General features: G+C 32.3%; 3 protein-coding genes across 5 annotated transcripts; 1 reads left to right on the top strand and 2 right to left on the bottom strand.

The window, feature by feature from the left end:
• Window positions 1–626: 626 nt before the first annotated feature.
• On the bottom strand, window positions 627–3319 carry LOC148300598 (large ribosomal subunit protein bL28m-like). 2 transcript variants are annotated; one of them, XM_088274573.1, is made up of 6 exons: window positions 3292–3319; window positions 3178–3206; window positions 2819–3086; window positions 1933–2252; window positions 920–1095; window positions 627–761 (listed from the first exon to the last, which is right to left on the bottom strand). In XM_088274573.1, exons 2-6 carry the CDS (start codon window positions 3196–3198, stop codon window positions 707–709), a joined length of 840 nt encoding a protein of 279 aa, XP_088130699.1. In that variant the 5' UTR covers window positions 3199–3206; window positions 3292–3319; the 3' UTR covers window positions 627–706. The 2 variants fall into 2 exon arrangements, with proteins under 2 accessions (XP_088130699.1, XP_088130697.1); XM_088274571.1 differs by having other exon boundaries at window positions 3178–3295.
• A 629-nt stretch (window positions 3320–3948) lies between these two features.
• On the top strand, window positions 3949–9199 carry LOC148300597 (dolichyl-diphosphooligosaccharide--protein glycosyltransferase subunit TUSC3-like). Of its 2 annotated transcripts, XM_088274568.1 has the most exons (6): window positions 3949–4141; window positions 4245–4535; window positions 5997–6137; window positions 6928–7219; window positions 8114–8318; window positions 9044–9199. In XM_088274568.1, exons 1-6 carry the CDS (start codon window positions 4058–4060, stop codon window positions 9057–9059), a joined length of 1029 nt encoding a protein of 342 aa, XP_088130694.1. In that variant the 5' UTR covers window positions 3949–4057; the 3' UTR covers window positions 9060–9199. The 2 variants fall into 2 exon arrangements, with proteins under 2 accessions (XP_088130694.1, XP_088130695.1); XM_088274569.1 differs by lacking the exon at window positions 9044–9199 and having other exon boundaries at window positions 8114–8322.
• Window positions 9200–9544: 345 nt separating this feature from the next.
• LOC148300596 (polyprenal reductase-like) lies at window positions 9545–17604 on the bottom strand. Its single transcript, XM_088274570.1, has 4 exons — window positions 16895–17604; window positions 14773–14970; window positions 13210–13514; window positions 9545–10368 (listed from the first exon to the last, which is right to left on the bottom strand). The coding sequence occupies exons 1-4, from the start codon at window positions 17208–17210 to the stop codon at window positions 10276–10278; spliced, it is 912 nt and encodes a 303-aa protein (XP_088130696.1). The 5' UTR covers window positions 17211–17604; the 3' UTR covers window positions 9545–10275.
• Window positions 17605–17738: the final 134 nt, after the last annotated feature.

Here is a 17738-nt window from a genome sequence, read left to right as displayed (position 1 = left end):
TGGGGTTACATACCCTTCCCTTTAGAGTTTAAAAGAAAATAATAATAAAATAAACAAATGTAGCAATATCCAGGCTACATATATATTTCGGAGTCACTATTAGCTGGCAAATATGAAAAAAATTCTGTAATAAAATCTATAAAAATTGTTACACAAAAGAGGATTAATAATGGTAAGTTTTGATAATTCATATAGTGTCTTTATTAACCACTTAACAGTTGAATTTTGGTGAGAAAATTTGTCAGTGCAGGAATCATCACCAAACAACTCGAAACAGCACTACCTCGAACACTGCTCGGGTTAGTCAATAAAAACAAATACATTAATATATTTGGCTCGGGCAAATCAATACCACCAAGTTGGAATACGATTTGCCCGAGCAGCACTCGGACTCATCAATGCAACACCAACTCCCTGCCCGAGTCACGTGAGGGATAAACTGGCATCTGGTTAAGGGTGAATCACTGTGGTTAAAGTATGGCAAAAAAGTGGTTTGGTGAAAAAATGTGTAAAGGTCGCGTGAAGATTTTTTTCCATTAATAGTTTGAATATGCCTGTGTGTTTATATTAAAATATTGTATTTTTTTACAGAAATAACAACAACAACAAAAAGATAAATACACATATTACCTATCAGTTCAAATATTATATTTCAAATAGTACAATACAGTGTATGATTTAAAATATTTTTGATGACTAAAATATTTCAAGTTTCATGCTTCTTGCTAAAAATATTCATTTTAGAGACCCAGGAGCTATTTCTGAAAAAATAAAGAAGAATTTTAAGAATTACATAAAACATCACCAGAAACATTTTTTACATAAATATTTTTTCTTGTAATTTTCATGTATTTGTTTAAAATCAGAATTAAGAAATGTAAAGCTACTGATGAATTTACTAAAAAGATTGCAGACTTACGATGAAACTTGGTCCTGCGCCTCCGCAATTCCAGCGGCTTTCAGTTGCTCTATTAGTTGAGATCGATATTTATGTTTCAAGGGAATTGATTTATATTCAGAATGTTTCTGAATGGATAATTTCTTGATTGCCTGTTCCCAAGTCAGGCCATACCAATCGATATCTTCCGATGTATACTAAGGATAAAAATAAAACGCTCTAAATGGTGCATAGCGCACTGCATCACATGGATGCAGTGATGATTGTAGTAACTCAAATAAAAGCAAGGTAAGGTAATACATATACAGTATTTAGAGTATTTAACCCTTTAAGAATGAACACAACCGGTAACAGTACATGCTTTTGTCAAACTCAATTCCCCACCCATTAATTTATATTAACATATGGTTTTCATTGATACATTTTGGTCTCTGGATATTTTCTAGAGTTAACATATCCCTCACTCCTTTCAACGTCATATATAAAAAAAACTTGATTTTTCAGGAGATCGTTTTTAAAGTTTAAAAATATAATGCAATGTTTTAAAAATAAATATCAAGCCACTTATTGAACTGTTTACTGTGCAACAGATCTTTTTAAGTAAAACTTGAATTTTTTTCTACATTTGAAAAATATATAGTATTTTTTAAAAAATTATTAAACAATACCTTTTCTTCAAAATGCTAAAACAACACTTTCTGCCCTGTAGCTGGTAAATATTAAGTTAAAAATATGCCGCTTTTGCTGGGATATAGTACATTTTCTGGGCATTCCAAAAACATGTAAAACTAAAAATTGACAATTTTTTATTTATGATGTTGTTGAAAGTGAGCGATATGCCATGGTGAAGAAAATTAGAAATGTCTATTGAATTTATTATATTTCATTTTTAAAACATATACCTTGAAACTATATTAAGAGTCGTTAAGAGTGCTGAGAATGGATAGATATTAGTACAGCCAGTTAGCATTAAATTGTCTATGATTACGTTAACCAATGGAGGGTCAAGTAATAATAAGGTATGCACTACTCACCGAAGAAAGGTAAGTTTTATATTGATCATAGATATCTTTCTGTTTCTCTGGTCTGTCACTATACGCTGGACAGTTTTCTTCTAAGGCTTTAAGCATCTTTCTTTTCAGATTTAAAGCCAGCAGAGATTGTAGATCGCAAGCGGGCGTCTTTAGTATGTAATGGTCGAAACCATAATTGTCCATAATAAGTTGCAGAGTCCGGTCAGTGATAACAACCGATAGGTAAACATCCAGGATATCTGAACGGATCACTGACCTCTTGAGAACTGGGACCCAGAAATGAGGAACTCTTCGTTTGTTATGCTTCTTCTTAACAAAACCTGTAAAATTTCAAAATGTTAAGGTTGTTTATAACAAACATACAATTCTTAATTCTTTCATCAATTCAGTGTGGTTTGTGTGAATATGTTATACCCAGGGTTGAAGTCGTAAATTTCACAAAATATACCCTTTGTGGGATATTGTAAATCTTATATTTACACCCATATTTCTTCAATATATAAGCACTCAAATGGTGAATAAGGATCACATAGGATTGGAGCAGTGTTAACTTGAAGGTTTAATATCGACTCTAGTATACTTTGCCAAAAGCTCAGCCCATCGACATACCAAAGATGACGCCAGTATATTTCGGTGGTTGAGGTGGGAGTTTGTGTCGCAGGGCGCATGATTCTTAAATTCCGTTTCATCAATAACATTCACAAATGTAACTAATTTTTAGTGAAAAATAGAAATACATTTTTGTAAAAACCTGTTTTTTTCGCCCTGATAATGTCGGATACGTCTAATAGTGATTTGGAAACCTAGCACCAACATGTCAGCATGTACAGTAAGCCCCATATCGGAATAGAGAAATATGCACAAATATAAAAAAATACATAATGACCTTGTACGATAGCTTCTCCACCCCAAATTCCATCGTTCGATTCTTTGGGAAACTTGAGTGGTATTGGAACATTTTGAATTGGGTTTATTATCCCAGTTACTGGGTCTTTTTTCCACCGCCCCTCTTCAGGAATATAGTGGACAGCAGCTGGTTTCATTATCTTCCATTCTTGCCAAAACTTTTTATAACCTTCGGGTAACTGAGCTCCAACTCCGCAATCGAAACGAGTTTTTTTTTTAAATACACCTAGAAACCTATGCGCTGCTCCCTAAAATAAAATGTAACGTTAATAAAAGATAATAAAAATATAAGTTATAAATTTAATTCAAGTAAATGGCAAGAATTTTTAAAATGAATACCTGAGTACCAGCGGAAGCCATTTATTTTCCTAAAACACAGAAACACAACAGGAATTACGAATAATCTGACGCAATTATTTTATTTTATATTTTTCAGATAACCTCAAAACTTACAGTCAATTTTATTTCTTGTTTTATTTCCTTTATCTATGAAAAATCCATAGAACTTTATAAAACTTTGGTTTTAGGTACCTACTGTTAAACGGGAAAAAGATTCCAGAAATGCCGATTCAAAAGTATAATGTGTTTGATAATTTATAAACACTGCGTGCTGTTGTTTCATAACAAAAATATAACTCGGAGTTTAGTAAACTAAATATGTGCAACATTTTGAAAAAATCGGCGAATATGTGAATGCCGCTCGTCGACTTACTTTTTACGCCGTGCACATAACATTGCGAATCAAACAACTCCTGACTCCTTAAATTCTAATTTATGTTTTTACAATGCACAAAAGTACTTCAAATACTTTTTCTGTGAGCCTATGTGGCTCATTATTAGAAATAGGTATGAAATTGTCTCAGAGTGGGTTTGAACAGAGAAACTCTGACTCAAGAGTTTACGACACTAACCACGAGACCACAACCTGACGATTATGACGTCAGATCTGAAGGATCCAGTATTTCTCGCTAGAGTATCGAAAGCCGATATATCCGATTTTATTAACTAAAGGGTTAACTTCCATATGGAATTCCAGCCCATTCCAGCCTTGGTCTATCGTACCCTACAGCAGCATATAATAAAAATCATAATCTTTGGTAATAATACTCTATGGTCGCCGGCCGTCACGTCACGTCACGTCAAGTTTAGTATGCGTGGAATGACATTCTTCTGATTTTTTAAATTAAAAATATTCCTTCAGATTTCATACGGTTTCAAAATGTTACCCAAAGTACTAATATTATTTTTAGTATTTATTGCTTTATCTTACCATGAAGCCCATGCTCAAGTTAAGCCGAAAGCTGTAAGTCTTCACACTTCAACACTAGAATTGAATATTTTATTTATTATTGTCAATATTCTCTTGTTAAGTATCTTAAAACAATGTTTTTTATATATTTTTGTAGTCTTCATCAGTGGAAGTTAAAGTGCAGCAACTTACTGAGATGGCCAATAAGAAATCGATACTGAGGTTTAATGGGAATAAATTTCGAGAATATGTCAAGTCGCCTCCCCGAAATTATTCAGTGATCGTTATCTTCACCGCCATGGCTCCGAGCAGGCAATGCGCGATCTGCAGAAATGTACATGATGAGTTTAGCGTCGTGGCCAATTCCTTCCGTTACTCTCAAGCCTTTTCCAACCAACTATTCTTTGTGATGGTTGATTTTGATGAAGGCTCCGACGTCTTCCAATTGGTTAGTATGTAGTTTAACCGCCCTATCAATATGAACGTACCTAGTACGTTCGCTATATTATCGCCCTAACGCAATGAGCCGTATCCCGTACGTTCAGGTAAAAAAAAAAGTATAATCGCAACCACAGAAACGTTTGTGATACATCAAATTGTTTCTACTTGCCCTACGCTACGAATACTTCATACGGCACACTAAGCATTTTGAGGTCAATATCACTGGCTACCTATTTTTGCTATGCTTGGAGATTATGTTGATTAATATATTACATTCAATACACAATATATTTGTAAAGATATTCAATAGAATATTATTACAAAAGAATCCGGCGACATCTTAAAATAGGGACTGACCGGAGTCACGAGTTACGTTACGTTACAATGCGAGCATTCGTATAGTCAGTACAGCGCTCCGAGTGCTCCATCCGAAGTCGGATGATCGCAGCGAATGTTATGTAATGACGAAATGCTCCGGTCAGTCCCCACCTTTTGAGACTTGCAAAGGGTTATAAATAGGTATATTGTTTAAAAATTTATCTGATACATTGTAAATAAGTATTGTTATTGAAAAATCTTATGAAAAAATCCGACGATTTTCACCTACTTTTTGGATAGTAACCCAAATATAGGGTGGTTAAACGAATATATTTGTGCTTTATCTTTATCAGATATTATGTTGGTAGATAAATACATACTTACCTTAATCTCTGCGGTCCTCGCATGCGGATTCTGTGAGACCCTTAGACAATTCTGTCTGGTTATTGGTCAAGATTCTAACACTAAAAGACAGGACAGCAATTTAAATTAAATTTGTTCTCCTTATTACTGACACTACACTTATGAATAGTTTTATATAATAATATTAATGTACTTTGGGCCAGAATAAAAAAAATAACAGTTGTTACCCTTATGTAGATTTGATTGATTTTTTTGATTTGGAAAATTATACTTATCTGCTAAGAATAATTATTGAATTATTCTGTTTTAAAAATGCAATGCAGTCACCTCTGGCTTCATTAAAATTACATTTATTATTTTTTAAAAAATGGAATAGCTCGCTTAACTTGTAGGTTTAAAAGCTTGTCTGCAGGTACGATAGTAAGGTAAATGTGAAAAATACATCACAGAACCCAGACAAATTGAAAATAAATATTTTCAAATTAATTTTGCAACTGTGGGAATCGAACCTCCGACGCCAGTTTCGCAGTTGAGCCTCTACCCATTAGAAGTCTTCAATATTTAAATATGAAGTTTTTAAATTTATTTATTTCTGTCATCAATTTAAACCAAAAAAAAAAAGTAAAATACTGAAAAATTTCTTTTAATTAAAATTTTTAATCACTCCTTTTGCTGTACAATATTTTTTTTATATAAGCTTTCATTAGTAGTTTTTACAAATTTTCGTTCCAAATTTACCAAATTTTCCTTTGTATCTCTTCTAAACTATTATGTTGATATTTTTAAGCTGAGATTAAACACCGCTCCAGTGATTATGCACTTCCCTGCTAAAGGGAAGTCCAAGCCAGGAGACACGATGGATTTCCAGAGAGTGGGAATATCTTCTGAAGCAATTGCCAAGTGGATCCAGGAGCGTACTGACATCCAGGTACCTGCTTAGATTAAATCAATTTACGTAAGATGGGTGTAACATGTAATGTGACTGTACTAAACGTTCATAGGATCGATGGCTTCGGAGAGATATTGGAATAATTAAAATTAATATTTTTTAATATTAGTGTATTTTTAGCAAGCAAAACGTTGAAACTCGCGAGCGCTGCTTGGGTTAGTGTAATACGACACGCCGTCTGTGAACACTGCTCGTTCAAAAGCATTAAGTGTGTAACTGAGTAGTCCACTTGCAAACCACGTTACATTAAAAAATTAAGTTTTTTAGCCAATGGCGCAAATCTATAGAAAATTAAAAATATTAACGTCCATATTTAACAAAATCTGCCAAAACTCGTTAAGTTAGAAATAAAATGGAATAGAAAAATCAATTCTCAAAACTCGCTATGCTGATCGACAGTTCACTTTCCAAAATCTCTCAAAAAACTCAAATCGCAGAAGATTTAATTTTCTACCGATTGCCGCCATTGGCTAAAAAACATAATTTTTTAAACATAATGTGGTTTGCAAGTGGACTGCTCAACCAAGGATAGTATTTGATGGAGATAATGCAATTTGAGAGTCAGGTGTCTTAAATTTTTATATACCGCTTCTTATTAAACATTCTTATTTCCACGTTATATTACAATAGTAAAAAAATATATACATTAAAATGTAACTTTGTTTTAAAATCACTATAAATTTATAGTGATTTTAAAAGAAAGTTACATTTTAATTATAAAATAGAAATTAACAAAGTTAGTGCTTCAAAAATGTCTGTATTCTCTTAGATCCGGGTGTTCAGACCTCCAAACTATTCGGGCACGGTAGCCGTGGCCATGCTGGTGGTCCTGTGCGGAGGGTTCCTGTACCTGCGCCGGAACAACTTGGACTTCCTGTACAACAAGCAGATTTGGGCCGTCGGAGCGCTCTTTTTCTGCTTCACCATGATCTCCGGGCAGATGTGGAACCAGATCAGAGCTCCTCCATTTGTCCACACTGGCCAGAACGGCGCCGTCTCATACATCCACGGATCCTCACAGGGGCAGTTTGTCCTAGAGACTTATATAATCATGGGGCTCAGTATCCTTTTTAAATAAATTTAAAGCCTTTAACGAGTAAGAACTAAAACTTTACCAGGAGTATATTATGAATTAGCTAATGAAATAGCGCTTCTTGCCGTAGGCAGAGAAGACCTGCAGGTGCTGGTGACTGTGGAAGAGACGAAGAACGTTTGCAAAAACAGAGAGGAGTGACGTTCTATTCTCTCTGTCTAAGCTGCGTGACGGATTTTGATGATATATTTTCCTAAATATTGGCTAATAATTTTTTTGTATAAAAACTATTATTTTTTGACGTCTCATCCAAGATGAAGAAGAATATGGAAGCCTGGGCATTTACGAGGCTGACGACCATCATAGGCTGGTTTATGTGATCACTTTACACACGTGTAACATTCACCAATTCTACCCATTATTGACAACCACACTATTCAAATTTAGAAATTTAGAAAACTTGTTCTTGAATCACTAGAACTTCACTAGAGACATCTATTGGTGAGATGTAAAGAAGCTTTTTATTCAGACTTCCATATTCTTCTTCATCTTTGATGAGATGTCAAAAAATAATATAAAAATAACTCCTGTAATTGGAGATAATTCAGATTTTGTGAATATGTATTTGGACACACTCAAAATGTTGTAAAAAATGTAAATGGCGGAACCTAATTTCTTAATATTTTCAAATTATTGTTGCTCACCTCAACAAGCTTCAATCTGTACCTGTGTCTTCTTTAACGATAATTATTTACACGAATATTTCAATTTCATACTATTTCTGTGAGCCTAAGCGGCTCATTATTAGAAATAGGTATCAAATTGTGGTAGAGTGGGTTCGAACCGAGAAACTCCTAAGAGTCTGCGACACTAACCATGAGACCATAACCCGACACATTCTATTCCTTACATACAAAATCAGATGCGGCAGTGGTTGTGGGCATGATATTGCTAGCTGAATCTGGGGGAGGATTCAAGGTGGACTCCAACAAGGAGCAGAAGAACCAACAGAACGGAGACAGTCGCAAGAAGCGCTTGATGGCTATCATCGGGTTGGTGTTCATGTGCATCTTCTTCTCTCTCCTTCTCTCGGTCTTCAGGGCCAAGGCTCAAGGTTATCCATACAGGTAATTTTACAGTCACTCTTTCTTTGTGGTCAGACTAGCATCTTCTTTCAGAAAAAAGTGATAGATGCTTCATCATAAGTTGAGACACATGATATTGATATATCGTGGGTATACTGGCAAAAAACTCTAAAGGTGGAGACTGACCGAGCATTTGGTCATAACATAACGTCGTAACTGTTACGACGTTATGTTATGACGAAATGCTCCGGTCATGTTACATTACTTGCGGCGAGCATCACCGAGCATCCAAAACTATGGATGGAGCGCTCGGTTCGGTGTACTGACTGCCTGAATGCTCGCATCGTAACGTGTTACATTACGACGAAATGCTCCGGTCAGTCTCCATCTTTAAATCCCTGTTATTTAAAGCTTTTAGCCTGAATTAAATACCCGCTATTTAACTTAAAGTTGAATTTAATTTTTAAACACACATATATGACATTTGAAACTACTTAGTGTATTTTACCAGTTTATCGAACGTTGAAAACTTTATAATATGCATCATTAAGTCAAAATTGTATTTTTTGACGTTTTTTCAGATGATTTTTTTTGCCAGTGCACCCACGATATCATCCGTAAGGTGATTAATCCGGTGTCTGATGGAGTAAATAATATTTTTTTTAAAAATTAATTTAGTTCCATATGCATTGGGTTAAAATAGTAACTTTTTTACTGTTATAATGTAAATTTAAAAAAAAAATAATTTGAACTAAATTTTTTTTCAGTTTCCTGTTCAAGTGATGGAGTTATTTATGAAAATATGTACATAAGTATGATACATACACAAATTATTATATTTTATTTAGTCAATGAATTATTTTATAAAACACTGAATGGGTTTTTGTGTGCACAATGCGGTATGAATAAATTTTTTATGTTGACTTCTCATATTAATTTTCTCCAACACTACCCATAAACTGAAAGGTAATTAAAATAACAAATTGTTTTTATTACAATCAACTCAGGTAACTTTGAATACAAACGAAAATATTTCATTTGGCAATTTGTCATTTTTGTTACTTCAATCATTTACGTTACGTTTTTATTTTTCCAATGTATTTTATATAAAATGCATTGCTAGATAAAAGCAAAATTTAAGAGTTTTTTTCCTGTTTTTAAATCACATTTTTTAATAATTTTTTCATATATGCCATATGACATAACTTTTGTAGCAAAAATAAATCCAGTTTCAAAATGAATACAAAAAAGATTTAAAGAAACCCAGATTAAGTGTGTGTATTTTTATTAATAAAATTCTAAAATATCAACAATAACCATTTATAAAAATATAAAAATGTAGAATTTTTTTACCTAAATACCTTATAATTGAAAATAAGTTTGCATGAATATTAAATAACCAGCTTGTAATTTATGTGTAAAAATAAATTATTAGTCTTATCATAGAAGATTTCCTGAGCAAGCTTGCTAGGTAGGTACATAAGTAAGATTGCAGTAAATTTTTTATCTCAGACAAATCAACGTCAATTCTTGACCGTTGACTTTTAAAAACTCTTGATTTATTTTGACCTTAAAGCTAATGGAAATATTGAGTTGTTGGTCTTGTTGAGGTTAAATTTCTATAGTTAGCATTGCCAACTTGATAGCTTAGATCAGAAGTGAGGAAACCTGCGGTCTGTATATAAAAATTCAGTTTTCGTATGTTTGTATCTACAAAACTTAAAAAATAGTCAATGTATTGATTTGATTTTTTTTTATAAAAACGGCCTTATGTTGAATCAGATAAATGAATTTGGCCATTAGAAATGAAAAGGTTCCTTACCCCCCTGGTTTAGACTATATTTGATGATGAAACATCCGAGTTGAATTTTTTTACCTAAAAACAATTATTAACAAAAAAAATTAACACCTTTTTACTCGAGGTTCAGTAGTGTCATAAAAGGTTTTTTTTTTTTACTCATAATACTCTTAACACTTGATGCGTTATACAATTTTTATCTTATAATATGAAAGGAATCACGGCTTTCCTATTTTTTGGATAATTTGGGAAGGTCTCCTTGTACCACCAGTGAGAGAGTAATGCTGTTTCGACCTAGAAAAATAATTCACATATTGAAGTGATCAACTTAACACATTGACTGCCATGTCAGCAACTAGTGGCCAATACAAAACATTCCAATTGCGACCTTTAGCCACCGGTGGATGGCCTTATTTTGACTTGATATTTTTAGCTGTCAGACAGACACGCTGTATGAATTCATAAATTGCTAAAAAATTCATCAAATTCAGAGTGCACGCGGCCCTACACTTGCTCCGACAAGGTGGTTGACAAAGCGCCATCTTATATATTCATCCAATTGCGCCGTGTCTGTTACCCGTATCCGACACATGAAAAAATTTGGTGTTTTATATGTATAATTTTTTTTATCAAAACAAATACGACAATATATATGTTTTCATCTATCTTGCGAAATATAATAAAAACATAATCACAAAAAAACATTTTACGAAAATCTTATTGGGAGTCAACGTGTTAAGTAGGTACAAAATCTTACTAATAGGTGAAAATAAATTCTTAAAAATTCTAACCTATGGTATTTCAAAAGTTGTTAACATATAGATCCAGCTGCCATTTTCAATTTGAGATTTGAAAGCAGTTGTTAAGGTGCTCTAAACAACTTCTGAGAATTGAGGCAATATGGATACTTAATATATAATGGGCAGAGTGGTGAACATTACACAGTGTATAAAGTGATTACTTAAACCAGCCAATAGTTGGCTGTAGGCCCTGTGAGTGTTCAGACATCCATATTCCTTTTGTTTTAATTGACAATTCTTCTCTGTTGTGATATTTTATGAGTTATATGTATTGAGATATTAAATGTGATTTTTTTTTATTTTACCAAAAAAAATATACTATTTCGAAATTATATCGTAAGTTTGGTATTATAGAGAATTACCTTTATGGCGAATATCCGCATAGGGGGTATTTAAAACAAAATATTAAATTAGGTTTTGAATTTGAGTTCGGAACAAGTCAACTTTTGATCAAAACAAATATTTCATTTTTGATATACTGACATATTAATTATAATTACGTTAAATGTGATCTTGGAACAAGATGGAAACCCGGCAAAAAGGGTCCATAAAAATATCTATGAAAGAATTATCCTATGTTTCAATGTCGAAATTCATCACACATATCGCTCACTCCTTTCAAGAACGTCATAAATCAAAAATCGTCAATTTTCAGTTGTGCATGTTTTCGGAATGCTCAGAAAATGTACTATATCCCAGCAAAAGAGGCATATTTTTAACTTAATATTTACCCGCTACAGGGCAGAAAGTGTTGTTTTTGTATTTTGAAGAAAAGGTATTGTTAAATTATTATTTTAAATAAACTAAATATTTTTCAAATGGAGAAAAAACCTTCAGGTTTTACCTAAAAAGATCTGTTGCACAGTAAAAAGCTCAATCAGTGGCTTTATATTTATTTTTAATGCATTGTGTTATATTTTTAAACTTTAAAAACGTTCTCCTGAAAAATCAAGTTTTTTGATTTATGACGTTCTTGAAAGGAGTGAGCGATATGTATATATCAGCAATTTTATTCTTTAAATAAATGTCGCTTTCGTAAACGCAGCATTACTTTTTCTTGCTGGAGACGTCTATATGAACAAATGTTGAAATTGTATTGTAATTATATTCAAGAAAAATTAAAAGTAATATAAAGAAACAATAATTATTCAAAACAATATAGCTATCAGATAGTAACAGCGAAATGTATATAGATTTTAGACTTTGTAATGAAATTGATGTAAATCCGATGTTTCCAATACCGAATACATACACAGAAACAACTGGTATTTTTTTATTATTATCAAGTATTAAATCGAAAACTTTTATTCTCTATTATTATTTATTATCATCTTGGTGCAAAGTTCACTCTTTTTATCTCTGTCCCCAGAATAAAAGAAAAAGTTGTATATTTAAGATTAAATTGAATTTAAAATTAAATCTTTAGTAAATAACTAAAAATCCTATCCTACAAATTCGAGAAAGTATTGTAAATCATAAATTGGAAAAGATGAATTTTGTCAAAATTGGGTGTGCGAAGGCAATTAAATTAGGTCACCAGTTTAAAAAATTGGGAACAATTAGACTGCCTGTGGAATTGTTTTATCATTATATAATATATTATACGATATGCATATATCTATTGTAAAATTATTATTATTTATTATGGATGCAGATATCTCATTGCGTACAGATTGCGTTTGAATGTAATAAAAAGGAATTATTTTATAAATAACTTCATCTTCAAACCCTCATCCGCACCTGATGATGCATAGGGCACTGCGTCATATAAACGCTGTGTCATCTTAATCGTTAATACATGAAGGAAAAGTTATCACCCCTCCGCTCCAGGGTAACATTGAATAAATATTAGAGTGAAAAAATCACTTATTTTTGACATCTCAACACAGATGAAGAAGAATGTGGGCATTTACAAAGCTTACGACCGTCATAGGCTGGTTTAAGTGATCGCTTTACAAATGTATAATATTTAATTGAACCCCCCCTCCTGGGAATTGAACCCTGGACCTCCAGTACGGTAACCGAGCGTGCTGACTATTACAGAGGCGGAATAAAATATTAAATAACAGAACTATAAAACAGTTCCTTCAGCATTTTAAATTTCAATTGGAATTTGAACCAACTTTCACTTGACATGTTTTGAAAACGTTACAAGTGCATTTTACAAATTAAAAAAAAAGTATAGCAAAAAACAAATAGAAAATACATGCAAAATCATGCAGACAAAAAAATGCAGTCAACTTCTACTGCATCAAGCTGCTGTCTATTTTGCACTTTAGTTCAAAAAATTGCTTTTAAAATTAGTCTTATTTGTAAAGAAATACTGTTTACTTACTTGATTGCTCAATACCCATAACACCACACAGATCCAAGATGAATTCATTCCCAGGAGTGGCATGAGGACAATATAAATAATCATTTCACACAGCTGGTGAGGGCAGGAAATGTATTCAAACCAGCCTCCATTGGGGATGAAGTGTTTTTCGGTAACCACCTTCTTAGATTTTTTATCTTTTCGTAAATTTGCTAGAATCAAATTACTCCTAAATTGATTCAACCACACGATACTAAATATTATCGCACAAGGAATGGCTGTCACAATCGTTGACTGGTCCAAGATAGTAAATTGTCTGATGTTTTCTGCAATAAAAAAATAATTAAATAGTGGAACACCAGATTCATAAAAATAATTAAATAAGTTAAATCTGTGTTTTATTGAACTAAAAGTAGACTCATTATGTACAGAAATCGCTCACTCCTTTCAACGACATTTATCAAAAATCGTCAATTTTTAGTTATGCATGTTTTCGTAATGCCTAGAAAATGTACTATATCCCAGCAAAAGCGGCATATTTTTAACTTAACATTTACCCGCTACAGGGCAGAAAGTGTTGTTTTCGCATTTTGATGAAAATGTATTGTTTAATTATTTTTTTGAATATCCTAAATATTTTTCAAATGGAGAAAAAACATTCAGGTTTAACCTAAAAAGATCTGTTGCACAGTAAAAACTTCAGGCTTGATATTTATTTTGAATACACTTTGTTATATTTTTAAACTTTAAAAATGATCTTTTGAAAAATCAAGTTTTTTGATATTTGACATTACTGAAAGGAGTGAGCGAAATATCCATTACTAGCAGCAAAAAATAATATATAATAAAATACTTTACTGAATAACTAATTATCAAGGAGAGATTAGAAATGTGAAAATATATGTGTTTAATTTTTTTTTTCAAACAATGTATGAAAATTACGAATTTAGATTTTCAAGTTTTTTTTTGAGTATTTCTTTGCAATTTTTTTTTAATACCTAATTTTGTACCTAGAAGAAGGCTTCTAAAGGAGTGGGGGAAATTTTGGTAAAAGGGTTGTTATTAAGTAATCATAAAAATATTGAGAAATATATTAGTTTTCATGGTATTCCATGATGTTTTTAACCAGTTCCCAGTTTTAGTGTGAGTCGGGCAAGGAGTTTGAGCCCGAGTGCTGCTTGAAAAAATCGTATTCTGACTTCTCGGTATTGATTTTAGGCAAATATATTTTTGAAATTGTTTTTATTGATTAACCCAAGAGGTGTTCGGGCAGTCTTGTTTCGACATGTTGGTGATGATTTCTTGCACCAGAATTTAAAATTCGACTGTTTAAACATTGTTGATGGGCTGTATTTTCATCATCACCAACCCTAATTAGGGTCGTATATCTAATCACAAGTGACTGCAAACTCAATTCCAAGCTGTACTATGTTTTTTGGCATCTCGCGCTCTACCAAAAGCAAATAGAAGGCATATAAGTGTCTTCCGTTCTCTATCAACAGTATGTGAAAGACGCTTTTAAGCGTTTGCCGCAAACACAATGAGTTGAGTGGCCTCAATTTTCTAATTTAAAAAAAATCTTACCTTGTTTACTTGAGAAGCCGGGAGCATGGCCGAATATAGCAATGAGACATCCAAAATAATGAATGTGTCCAATAAGATAAATCAAAATGTTAATTTTACTAGTTTTGGCAAATACTTGGACGAAGAATGTTTCGTAAAATCTTCTGTAGCATTGTATTGTTAGCAAACACACAGCTATGAAAGTTTTTCCTGGAGTAGCTATAAAAATAATAAGTTTTGATGAAAATTATTCATTAATGGAAATTTCACTATACATTTTTTTTTAATAAAAAAAATAAACTACAATGTACGTGGTCGCCATTATTTTTATAAGGAACATATTATGGTACTTATTTTCAAGCTATAAATAAAACTATATCAACTTAATATGTCAATTAAGTTACTTTCATTACTGTATAATACAGCTACGGACACGAAAACCACCGCACTTACCTGTTACCGCAACCCTTGACTTTGCTGAACTGCTCTAATAAGAAATTATTTTTCCATAAATGTTTCTTTTTTATGTCGCATACGGATATTATCGGTTATCTTTTTACAAAATTTAAAGTTTTAAATATCACACCAGTCTTGTTTTACTGGCGTTAACGTAAACATCACATAAAAATCATGGGAAGATATAAGCAAAATAGTGCCGCGATCAAATGGAATATTATCACACTGTGGAAGGAAAATATTTCAAAACATGAATTTTCTCGTTGAGTTGGTTGCTTTAAATATACTAATAATTTTTTTTCAAGAAAATGAATCTGTAGACCGGAAAAAGGAAGCGGTGGAAGTCGCGTGACTTCTTCTAGAGAGGACCGTATGAAAAAAAAAATGGTTATGGAAAATCGTTTTTTAACGACACCCAAAATACGCAAGGTGCAATTTGCTAGCACTGCAACATTTTCTGTGAAAACCGTGGCCAGAAGACTGTTAGAATTTTGTTTTCACGCGCGGAGTCCGGCGAAAAAACAATTCTTAATGGAGAAAATGTTTTTACGCTTGGTTAAATTGGACAAAAGAACAAAAAAAATGCACCTTGGAGAATTGATAGAAGGTGAAGAAGACCTTGACCCAGATGGAAGAAAGCTATTGCGCCGAAAATCTGGGGAAAGATTTCTTCCCAAGTGCATCTCTCGAAGTGTCAAGCATTCACCCTACGTCATGATATGAGGGTGTATGACAGCTCACGGTTTGGGTCCGTTGCACTTCGTGGAGGGTACAACGAATGCCATCCAATACAAATCAGACTTAGAAAACCACGTCATTCCAGCAATTCAGGACATTAGTCAACATACTGCCGATCCTATATATTCCAAGACAATTATGCACCTTACCTTTGTAGGGCCCGTACTGTGGGTAAACATTTGTTTTTTTTTCAATTATATTTACTTTTGTGATGTATAATTTATTGTTTTTCTTATAAATAACTGAATTCAAGAATTTTACCGAAGTTAAATCGCTTATTTACCCCGGGAACAGTCCTGATCTGAACCTAATAGAAAATTAATGGGCCATAATGAACCAAAAACTTACAAAAAAAAGGCAAATGATATCCACGAAAAAAAATGTTGATTTGAGTTTGAAACAACGAAATGTTTTCAACAATTTTAAATTCACTGTACGCTTCCATAAATAAAAGCATTTTAATGATTATTAAAAATAAGGGTGTAGTGAAAAAATATTATACTATTTATAACCTAATAAACTTGTTTTATTTAAAATTGTCTATCTTTAAAATAAAGAAATATTAACCTTTTAACAAAATATAAACAATTGAAAGATTATATGTTTCAACAATAATTTTAAAGACACTATCCCAAATCAACCGTTACGCAGCCGAGGGTCAGGTAATCTGCTACCAGAAATAGAAAATTGATTTTTATTTACAACTCAGAAGAATAAAATCTTATTTATATAGGAAAGTAAAGAATATTCATCAGAAATATCAATTAATTGAAAAATAATGATTTTTACATAAAGTTTTTTAAATTTAACAAAGGGGGTTTCTGGTCCAAGCAAAATTTAACAAATAATTAATAAGAGTTTTACACAAGCATAATATTCAATCAATTCTTAAATGGGTATGACTGATGAAAATCTGACGAGACTAAAGAAATAAAAACTCCATACTTACAAGTAATATTTCTGTCTGAGCCGCACCAAAAATCTAAGAAATTAATTAACCATGGAGGCGCATAGAATGTATAGAAATATACGTGCACAACTGTATAAAAAGCTACAGAGAAAAGGACAACAGCCACAAGGTAGAAGTGCTTGAAATAAGATTTTGGAACTTCAAATGAGTTTGAAGCACTCTGCGCGAACTTTCCATATCGGAAAATGTTCACAATAAATTTAGGCAAAAATCGTTCAAAAAAGTTTATTAACATGCCAACAAACAACATAGCAAATGCGTTATGTAGAAACACGACGTTAATTAAGGGCAACATTTTAAAATTTGAATGAAATGTTTTTCAAAAAATAACTGTTAAATCTTAAGAAGACACGCGGCACAGTCTTGAATGACGAGAAATCTAGGCAAATAGAGGTCTTGAGATTGACACTTTTTTTACAGGAGATAATTTTTATAAAAACCAAACACGTAAATTATATTTTTTTTATACTTTTAATATTAGAGCGTATAAACATTCTGAAACTTTCCTGCGTTATTTGAAAATCAGACTATTGATATTATAATTTGATAAATAAATCGCTCCGTAGTAATTACTGTAAACTTGATTCGAAAAATGCGTAACATCACAAAAACCGGGAAACCTAAATCCCTAAATGAATACCAAAGGAAAAATAAATTTGGTTAAATATTTCATTAGTTGTTGCCATAACGGATCGTAACTAAATTTACACAACAGCACGAAGTAATGAGTAGAGTCAAAATGTATAAGGTTATTTTAAAGATTCAGATAAATAAATAACAATTTCGTTTTGTAAATCGACCTAGAGAATTTTTTTGGACAACA

Source organism: Brachycentrus maculatus, unplaced genomic scaffold (assembly GCF_059751285.1).
Source record: "Brachycentrus maculatus isolate JH-2025_06_01 unplaced genomic scaffold, ASM5975128v1 h1tg000691l, whole genome shotgun sequence".
Lineage (NCBI taxonomy): Eukaryota > Metazoa > Arthropoda > Insecta > Trichoptera > Brachycentridae > Brachycentrus > Brachycentrus maculatus.
This window is presented reverse-complemented; position numbering and strand designations above follow the sequence as displayed.